The sequence below is a fragment of the Polyodon spathula genome, chromosome 5 (genome assembly GCF_017654505.1).
Source record: "Polyodon spathula isolate WHYD16114869_AA chromosome 5, ASM1765450v1, whole genome shotgun sequence".
Lineage (NCBI taxonomy): Eukaryota > Metazoa > Chordata > Actinopteri > Acipenseriformes > Polyodontidae > Polyodon > Polyodon spathula.
This window is the reverse complement of record NC_054538.1, coordinates 29177155-29188100: the sequence shown is the minus strand read 5'-3', so window position 1 is coordinate 29188100 and position 10946 is coordinate 29177155. Positions and strand designations below refer to the sequence as shown.

The 10946-nt window shown below is 36.0% G+C and overlaps 1 protein-coding gene across 1 annotated transcript; it reads left to right on the top strand.

Moving 5' to 3' along the window:
• The first annotated feature begins 1293 nt into the window (after positions 1–1293).
• tmem200a (transmembrane protein 200A) lies at positions 1294–10091 on the top strand. Its single transcript, XM_041250251.1, has 2 exons — positions 1294–2197; positions 8573–10091. Exon 2 carries the CDS (start codon positions 8589–8591, stop codon positions 10068–10070), a length of 1482 nt encoding a protein of 493 aa, XP_041106185.1. The 5' UTR covers positions 1294–2197; positions 8573–8588; the 3' UTR covers positions 10071–10091.
• Positions 10092–10946: the final 855 nt, after the last annotated feature.

Sequence of the window (10946 nt, the reverse complement as noted above, 5' to 3'; positions counted from 1 at the left end):
CTTAAAGCTTGTCTAAAATGCAGATAATAGAGCACATAGATACAACGTATAATGCCAGGATTGACTGAACATTTAAGCAAATCACAGTTAATTGAAGGTCATTCTTTCTATGGATTTGGTTCCTTGCAGTCCAGTAACACTCTTACAAGCTGTTCAATTTGTTCCACAGTGTCTTGAGATGTAACAGTGCCACTCAGGAACATTGCATGCCAGCATTTCACACCCAAATCCAGTTATGTGCTTCATGATGAGACAAGTTACATGTCTTTTCCAAATGTGTGTGATAATACGTAAGGCATGTTCGTGTTGCAACAGACTTGCATGTTTCACAATGGTGAGTGTCAAAAACATCTGAGAATATTTATTTTGTTAGGGTCAAAATGTAACTTACCACTTTTTTTTTTTTTTTTTTTTTACTGCACATGGATCTTTATTGCACTGAGAGAGATGTAAGCACATAATGAATCACTTTTAATTGAGCTCCCACAACTGAATAAGATAATGAACTGGTGTTAAGATTAAGATTTCATTTAAAGTGTTATTCTGTGATTCACACTTTTCCATTTGCAATTAGTGTTTTTCATTATCATGGGGGGCTAGTTTGAATTTTTTTTTAGCAATCTGAAAAAACACTACATATATTCAGCACCTACCTGCCACATGCTGCTCACAAGACTGTACACTAATAGGTTGTGACACGTCACATCTGACAGCTCTTGAACCACCTTAGGCACGTTCTGTACTTAGAACTTCCCTGGAGCAGCAGTTCCTTGTCACTATTGTGTCAGTTTTCTTATTGTACAATCGGAAGTACACTGCCCAAGTGCAGCTTCGGGTCCCACAGTACAGTATTTGATTTGAGGTTCTACCTCCATGTTTAAATTAGGGCACATGGATGGTGGAGGGCCAACTTTTGCAGAAGACTCAATACAATCCCAATGCGTCGATATCAGCAATACAGATTTTAAAAAATGCAGTATGCCATGGAACGCCACATTTATACACAAAGGACTTTGTGACGTAACTTTGTATTCGGATACGGTTCCGATGGATTAAAGATGATAAACAGAGAAGAAAGCAATTCTTACACTAACCACTACTGGCATGGGTAGTGGAAAATATGAAACCAGTGATGCAGTAATTCCATAATAAGCTTTTTTTTTTTTTTTTTTTTTTTTTTTTTTTTTGTGGACTGCCCACTGAAATAAACAAACGCAATCTTACATAGTTTAACTCGCTGTAAGTTCTACTTATGCTTCTCTCGCGTACTAAATTACTTTAGAATTTGCAAACATAATTACTTTAGACTAGTAGGTAAATAATATAATAATGTCCCAATCAGAAATACGTAAAGAAAACATTTCCATCAATCGTTGGGAATATTAAAACATTTGATTTTTGGATCAATTGATTTTCTTATAATTTTTTGTCCTACTACATTTTACGTCACTATCACTGACTGAGGAACATCACGTGGGGCACAAAGCTCGCTTCAGCCTTTTTTTTAGCCAATTCGTGCAGAGCTGTACTGGGGAGTCGCAGCTCAGAAACTGTAGCGCTTAACTGCAGAAATCAGCTTTGTTTCGTACAGAGGGTAACGCCCACCCTGCCCCCTTCCCCTCTTTCTTTTTTTTTTTCAAAAGTAAGAACCTGAAACAAACAAAAAAAAAATACTTATATATTATCTCAGGTAAGTCTCACACTTCAAAATAGCTTCGTTTTTGCCATTGTTTTGTTCCAGCGTAACAATGCCTTTGTTTCTAACTACGTTTTTATTTCGTTCAAACAACAGTAGGTTATTTGCTTAGCGCTCGTTTAAATTAAATCTCTTTATATATACTTTTTTTTTTTTAATGTTGATTGACCACAGCGATTTAAATGGATACATCTGTAGCGTTACTCCATGAATGTTTCCAGTAAGTTGACGGCTGGCAATTTATTTTTCCAAGTCCTGCGGGCGTTTGGAGTTATGAGTTAAACATCTGAAAGGGAGAAAAATGAGAAGTCCCTACAATAATGGATGTTCAAGCTTACTCGCTTTGGGATCCCGTCTGAGCCCTGAAAATAAACAACTTCGCAAATAATGCACGTGGAGAGTACACATGTTTTAGGAATCTGGAGAGTTAAAGCCTGGCAGACTACACTTTCCAGCGCAAGCTTCACCGCAAGAACATTGAGCAGCTGTTTCTTCTTACAGGTGAGATTTTTTTCCCCCACATTAATAGTAACAAAATAAACATTTTGAAAAAAATATGATGTATACGTGAATAATGTTGTGTTACTAATGTACATTGATGTTTTTTTTTTTTTTTTTTTTTTTTTAATCCATTAGATCTGTTAAAAAACAAAACAAAACGTTTAATATAGAATCTGACGACCACATTAAACTTCGCATGTTTTGCCACTATGACTGTCTTTTTAATCTTATCCTGACACCCACTGGTGTGTCGTGTATCACGCCAAACTGACAGTATAGTTACACATACAGGAACGTAAAAGATATCACAACCGCAAAATTGACAATATTTTATGCTTAAACAGTTGGTAGGATCTCCACAAAGGGCAAATGCATGTACATTGAATGAAATAAATATTCATATATGTAAAAATAATAATATAAATAATAATAATAATAATAATACAAAAAATATTGAAAGAAATGTTTAAAACGACCTCATTCCAACATACATCATGTGTCTGAAAGGAACAACAAGTTACTGTGTGATAACATGTAAAGCACACACAGGTTGTTTTACACACAACAAAAACTATTCGACATTGTATGTGAGCAACGTTATGATAACCTTTATGTTGTTTTGCAACAATGCGAAGATCGTGTTGATTTTTTACACATTTGTTTTTGACTGTTTAAAACCAAAGTTCAATAATATTTTGATTTATAGCATGGGAGTAGCCTACCGTAAAAATGAGTGTTGTATATTTCTGATAACACGTTTCTTAATGAAAATGACTTATACCTCAGATTAAGCTAATGATGTTGCCAGTAAATCAGAAAACTTTTATAGACACATCATTATAACTGTAACAGCAAAATACATAACGTTGTTTTACATTTAGCATTTAGGTTTATTTAAAAAAAAAAAAAAAAAAAAAACATTAATTAGTATGAAGTTCATTAAATAAATGTCAATTTCAAAGACACAGTAATGAGGAAATTCTGAACATTTTAATTAGATTGCATATCCTTAAAGTAAATGCAATTGTGAAAATTATTTAAGACAATACATTTCCCCTATTATTAGTAGTCCTCATTTTTGGAAAAGCACACTTTCGTGCAAAAAAATATAACAAAACAAAAAAATAATTTGACCCTCTTAACCATGAAAGATGCCAGTTTGTATTAACTGGAATTAGGACTATGGGTTTTTATAACCGTCTCAGTAATGATATACTGGTGTTGCTTGACAGCGACAGTGATCTAGTTTTCTGGAGCCTTATCCCACTACGCCCTCCCACACACCAACACCTCCGCACACAGCACACATCTGACATTTTCGATAATGAGTGGTATTTTCATGTGCAGACGTGACTACCAGACTTGTGACGCAGGTTTTAGCCAGCATATGGATACAACCTTTTTTTTTTTTTTTTTTTTTTTTTTTTAATTGATGAAACAACAATAAAGGGGGCTAGTACTTTTAATCTAGGTGGGGGCAGGCGTTTACAATTGTAAAATCTAGACGTCCACTAATTTTAACATATACTCTAAACTGTGAAACTGCTGTAGAATTTAATTCTGTCAGGCACAGTGTGCACTGGCTCCAGACTGTTGGGATCTTTAAAAAAAAAATAAATAAATAAATAAATAAAATTAAAAATTGATAAATCATTTCAGGGATGCGTTGTATGTGTTTTTAAATTCCAAGATAACAGATACTCAGTGTATTTAAACCTGAACTCTTTCTATGTAATGTGGATTGGACAGCTACCCTCCAGCTGTTGCACCATATACATTTCAATACTACACATTTAACCAGGTAAGAGGGTTGGTAACCATTAATGCAAGTTAGATTGCTTAGAATAAAAATTAAATCAGTTTAATTGTTTGGAGCATCAGAAGCACACTTGTCAGATGTAAAATTAGATGTAATACATGTACTTAACTTACTCTTGAATGTGGGTTGTTCCTAAAGGACTGGAAGAAGGGAGGATTGCACTACTGCTTAAGGTAAAATAAGATGCAAAATAACTCAGACTCTAAAATTAAATTGAGACAGTTTGGGCTGGGTTGGTTGATAGAAAGAAAGGAAAAGGCTGTCAGTAGGGTGTATGTCCCACAAGACTATAGAAACAACAACAAATTAACTACCACGTGGAGACATTTTAAAGGCATGAAAAAACATGAATGTTGTAATCGTGGGGGATTTCAACTTCCATGATGTAAATGAGACAAATCCTGAGGGATCTGGAGCAGTGGAAAATGAAATGGTGGATGCAGTTAATGACTGCTTCCTGACACAGTCAGAAATCCAAGTAGGAAGAAAATACGGGTCCTAGTGTTCACAAAGAGCCAGGCATGGTATGTAAATTAGTAGTTGAGCCTCTGGGGTCAAATAATGACCGCAACATGATTACAAGTCAAGGAAGAAGGCAAAAAAACAAAAAAAAAAAAAAAAAAAAAACAAGCAAACAAACAAACAAAAAACAGTTTCAAAAGTAATGTTGAAAGTATATAAATAAAATTAAAACACATTTCAAAAGTACCAGTACAGGTTAAAAAGGAATCTGAAAAAGCTTACATTAAGGAATAAAAGGTGGTAAAGGTGTGTAATAGAGGAAATAGATAACACATTACTGAAATGTGGTCTTTAAACTGAGGCTGAATCAGTTAGTGTGTTCAGATGCATACTTAAGCTGACTCGTGCACGGCTTTCTTCTGTAACATTGAGCTGTTCAAATCCTCACTTTGAATATTTTTACTGGCTTATAACTTTATCTGTCCCATGCAAATGGAGGTGGATCTGGAAAAAAGCTATTTTAAAATCACTCAAGTCCCACTCTTCTACAGAGAAAAAAAGTTCTAAGTTAGAGTAATGTCAAAAAGGCAGCAGCTGAGAGCCTTTAAAGCCTTGATAGTAAAGAAATAGATCAGTAAATAGGCTGCCAGAAAAAAATATTCAAAGACAGCAAACATATAAACTAGCAATTTGTCATTATAAAAGTTAAACAGGTTCATTGTGTTACTTTTCTTTGCAATCCAGTCCCAATTATATGCCCTAGCACGAGGGGACAGGACGGGATGGAATGCTATGTATATTAAGCAGAATTCAAAATAATTAATTTTTTGAAAGTATACAGCCTTATTCAATTGTATGTGTGTAGACAGATTTATTAAACCTAGTGACTAAAGAACAACAGGAGAGCTGCAAAATAATTGACACGGTTTCCTTAAAGCACCTAAAATTACCTTGTTTAATTAAATACACACACATGCTTTAACTAAATGCTTTTGAGGCATTTAATAACTGTATATAAAGTGTGTCTTGTATCTGTTTTATTTATCTACACCACATTAAGAATACTTTAGACACACTGAATAAAAACAAGACATGTTTAATTAAGAGTTATGCAGACTTGTTCAACTAATACAGATCAGTGAATACAATACAATTGGCACATTTATCCAAAAGGTGTACGCCCACCAAGACTTGCCACATTATTGTTATTGTTTGATCTGTTAGCTGCAGACTGGGTTATCAAAGCAGCAGGTTAATGGTATATTATCCTAATTGTGTGGGTGTTAAAATGAAAAAGCTCCTGAGAAGAAAAACACATCACAAATAAAACGTTATACCTAAGTGGTTCTTATGAGTCTATCACCACTCATTAATTAGTTTTGCTTTACCTGCTAAGAACCATCACATATCCTCTAATTCTGGAACGAGATACCACTTGAAAGCATTACCAAACAACGAAGAACGCCTCAAAGAACCGTGATGACTTTCAACCAGCTGATACTGACAGATCCGGCAGCAGTTGCTGGAGGCTTTGGGTGTCCCATGTGTTCACACAGGCAAGTCAGTCAGCAGCTTGAAGGGCCAGATTGAGAGCCAGATGATCCATCATACAACCTGTTGAACAGATTCCACAAGCTGTGACAGATGAATGCCAAAAAGAAAGCTGCTTGTACATTGTGGGAGTGTTGGTTTAATGTGTTTTACAGGTCAGATTTAGAAAAGCATGTTTCATTATAACATGCAATATATGAGCACCTAATTTAAAACTTTTTAGTATTAATGAATATCTCATGATTAAGTCTTACTGTTGATCTTCACAGCCATCGGAACAACTGAATCTGCCCAGCACTTGATGGACTAATAATAATAATTTTAAAAAAGACAACACGCTTAACGGCCATATTCAGCTGAAATGTAGCCACCTCTTGAGCAAACATGCAGCAAATCTGCACCTGCACATCACACAACTTTTCTATGGGATCCTGTTCATTCTTATAATATTTATAGGATTAATATCCAAACATAGGACAATATCTTTTAGGATACAGTACGACTGACTAGCATTCCACCAAAACGTGTGTGGTTAGGGTACCTACTGTATACATTAAATAGATGTATAGGTATCCCAACCACAAACATGTATGTTTCAACAAGTTGACAGATTTCTAGTAAAAGTCTTTGCTGATAATTTTAGATTCATGTGGAATATACAACATACACATTCCTGTGAATTTAAGACAGCCTCGAATTTAAGACATAGCCCAAATTTCTGACCCTCAGTTTGAGGAAAAACATCAATTAAAGATGAATTTACAAAGATATAGCCTCAATTACGCATGTAAGAAAACAGCGTATGGAAGCAGTTTGCGGCTATCTGCTTTAAGTGCTGCTTCTCATTTCCAGTCGTGATTACTTGCACTTGTTTGTTAGAACTGAGCCTAATAACGAAACGCTGAAATCGTAAAAGCTTCTCTTCTAATTCCCCACTTCTTTGAAAACGGGTGCCTGGATGTCATGGATTGTTCAAGATCGGGCAGTGATGTTTTTGTTCGTCTTTAATCAGTATTCAGTCACTTTGCTGTCTATGTACTCGGGAAGTCACGTCTTTTGTTGCCGATTTCTAATACATGCATCACTATATTTGAATGTAAGATGCAGGCCATTTTTCAAAATACAAAAATGGTTTAAAGTGTGTTTTAATTTAGAAGGAATATGGTACATACCCATACTTCAATTACTTATTTCTATATTTTGGATAGTTTTATTTAGGTTTTATTTATTTTGGGGAAGGACTGTAGAACTCATGTAAGTTTCAGGATAGGCAGCACTGTAGTCTAAAGTTATATTCTGTTTACTTAGTGAGCAGGTGCTGATAAGCAGTGCCCTATAAGCATGCTTATAGGGGTCTGACAGTTTTTTGGCCATCTTCTGTTGTGTAATGCGGCATCTTCTGACCAAAAAACAATTCCAGGTAGCTAATGAATTTACTGGAAAGAAAGTAGAATTGTACTCATGTTTACTCACAAAGGAAAACAACCATTTGAACGGTATGCATGAAACATTCATTGTTTTTATTAAATGATTTTGGGGGGGGGGGGTAAAATAAATAAAAAAGCATACTGTGAGAAGCAGTATTTTATAAAAGCAATTTTGCATCTAAAATAACAAACCCTAGCGTGTCTCAGCTTTTCATACCCTTTCTGAATGACTTTTTCCTTTTTCATTAGTGTCTGTAACTGTGGTTTTGAGTTTGCTGAGATGCAGAATGACAGTGCTGGGGAGTGGAGTATTGGGTTTTCTTATGGTCATGTGTGGTATGCAGGCAGTGATAATGCAAAACTCCTTTCCTGCCCTGAAATGTACCTCTGTCGTATATTTCCCAGTGGGCCTGCATCGTCTGCCTTCTATTTTCATGCTCCACTTTCTAATTTACGTTCTGGCGTCCCTGAGGCCTGACTGAAAAGTCAGATGTAATTTATATATAATTATGGTGAAAAAATAAATAAATAAGTTAGTTTCCAGATCAGATTTGTTTATTGATTGCTTGTTGTTTTTTAAATAATTTTAACAATGGTGTAGGTGTTACAATTTAAATATAAAACATGAAAAAACAAGATGCATACAGGTTTGTACAAAAGTTTGTTTTTAGCTACAGTAGAATAGTTTAATCAGAACAAAACACTTAAAAAATATTTTTTTTATCAGATTTATGTTTAATCTTAACTGAATATTAATTTATCAGACTACAGCATCACCTTTGGATTTGAAACAAACATTGCACACTGTTACTAATTGGCATGGCCAGCATGCATGTGGTAACATTCAACCACTGGTTCCTACCAGTGTTGTGCCATGACATAGTAATGGAATATTACATTTTATTACACTAACTTGATATGTCCATGTATTGTAAACTACCGCCAATCTGTCAACAAAACTCAAAGCTAAATCTTTTTTTTTTTTATAGCTTTGTTGAACACCTGAGGTTTCCTCAGCTCAGACCCATTTGGCTTGATTAACAGGAGGGTCATGCCAGCTATAAAAAGGCAGTTGATTTTTCTGTAATTGTGTTTGTCCATTGTGTTTTATTGCAGGGCAGAGGACGGCATCATGATAGCAACTGGGGGTGTAATAACAGGTCTGGCAGCCTTAAAGAGGCAGGACTCGGCCAGATCCCAGCACCGTCTGCCTTTGCCTACACCACCTTCTCCCCAAGAGAAAAAGAGAGCGAAGCGGAAGCCCCGGGCAGACGTGGTGGTTGTTAGGGGCAAGATCAGATTAAACTCCCCTTCTGGGTTTTTTCTTATTCTTGGGATATTGATCTCAATGATCGGGATTGCAATGGCGGTGCTTGGTTACTGGCCTCAAAAGGAGCATGACCTAACAGCAGAATCCAAACTATCAACTAACGACACACAGGTTACACGGGACCATGGCGGGATGGTAGCTCAGTTTTTTGAGCAGCACTTGCATTCTGAAAAAATGAAAATGCTGGGACCTTTCACCATGGGCATCGGCATCTTTATTTTTATTTGTGCTAATGCCATACTACACGAGAACAGAGACAAGGAAACCAAAGTGATACACATGAGAGATATCTACTCCACTGTTATTGACATACACAGCTTGAGGATCAAAGAACAGAAGTACATGAATGGGGCCTACAGTGGTCCAGTTGGGGAATCTGAGGTGAAAATGTATGAGAACCAATGTGCTTCAAAGTTAGCTGCTAATACTCTGTTGACTTTCTCTGGCCTTGGTAATGATGCCAGGGTGACACAGCAAGAGAGCTCTATTGAGGATTATGGTTTAGCTAATGAAGCCAAGGGGCACTCATGCCTCCTACTTCCAATACGCAAAGAAGGATCTGGTTCTGTCTTTCACCTCCAGACAGAAATTAACAGGTTAAAAGATGACAAAAATATTAGCTCTAAAAAATGTGAAACCAAGTCTATTGTCTCATCTTCAATTAGCGCTTTCACACTTCCTGTAATTAAACTAAATAACTGTGTGATTGATGAGCCTGATATAGATAACATAACAGAGGACTCTGAGTTAAGCAGAGGTAAATCTCGACAGCCTTCTATGGATTCCCTAGCAGTTCCTTCAATGGATATCAGTGAAACATACAAACCTCCCAACCCTCTGCTTCTAAGGAGCAACTCAGCTACAGAGTCCCCAACCTTCTCATCCCAATCCTCCCTCTCTCCAGGATCAGCCAGTGGGAGATACTTATCTCCTGGAGTTGCCCGGAAAGATTTTGGGTCCAATACTTCTCTCCACATGCTGTCTGCCCATTCCAAATCCTTAGATTTAGATAGAGGACCTTCCATGTTAACTGTTAAGCCTGAACAAAGGAAACATCCAAGCTGGCCAAGGCTGGACCGCAGCAACAGCAAAGGCTACACAAAACTCGAGGATAATGAGGATCCAATGGACAGATTGCTGGTCCCACAGGCATCTAACAAAAGGGATTATACTAAAAAGGAAAAACTGCTTATGATCTCAAGGTCTCACAATAACCTGAGCTTTGAACATGATGAATTTATGAGCAACACCTTAAAGCGAGGAACATCAGAAACAAGGTTCTAAATGCATCTTTTTTTTTTTTTTTTATAAATCATTTACAGACTGTCTATTTCAATGAAAAGTTTTTATGGAAAACTACTGTTTGCAATAAACTGGATGTCCAGAATGGTAAACATTACTAGTTGTGGCCTAGGTGGTATAATCTTTTTGCATAAAAACTGGGAAAATTAAGACATATCTCTGTGTCTTGGCTGTATAATCAGCTATTGCAAGAGAAAACACAACCAGTTTTGGTTTGAAGGAAATCTTAACAACAGTGAATACATTACACTAATGTGTAAAATAAATATATATATATATATATATATAATATATATATATATATTATCTAATATATTACCTATATATACCTGGACCTTACCTACTAAGAACCAAACCTGGAATGGACATTCTTTAGAAAGGTATATTTTATGAAATCTAGACTGTTCCATTTGCATCTGATAAAGGCTGTCTACAGAGCCTCCAGGGTTGATATGGGCTTCAGTTTGTACAGTGACCTATATAAAGTGTTATTTTTATCCAAAATGGGACCTTTCTCTTTTAATATAAAATATAGTTGGTCTTTTTACTGAATGGCCAAAGTGTAAAATGGTTTGCTAAGATCAACTTGATATTGATAGAACTGTTTGTAGATAAGGAGAAGCTTGTTATCCTCATGTCAGAGATGTACTGGGTTGTAAATAAATATGTATGCAGTATATCCAAAGAATATACCCCTGCACTCCTGTCATGAATAACTTATGATTTATATTTCACTGTGCACTTCGAGCTAAAATGTAGGTTATTTACATTATGGGCCAGACCAAATCAAAGTTAGCACTTCGCGAACGAGGACGGGAAAGCATTCGCGGTAACAAAAAACAAGAAAAATTCCAAGTG

Bases quoted from the DNA above. Each gene is read 5' to 3' on its own strand.
- tmem200a (XM_041250251.1), top strand. From the start codon at position 8,589: ATGATAGCAACTGGGGGTGTAATAACAGGTCTGGCAGCCTTAAAGAGG.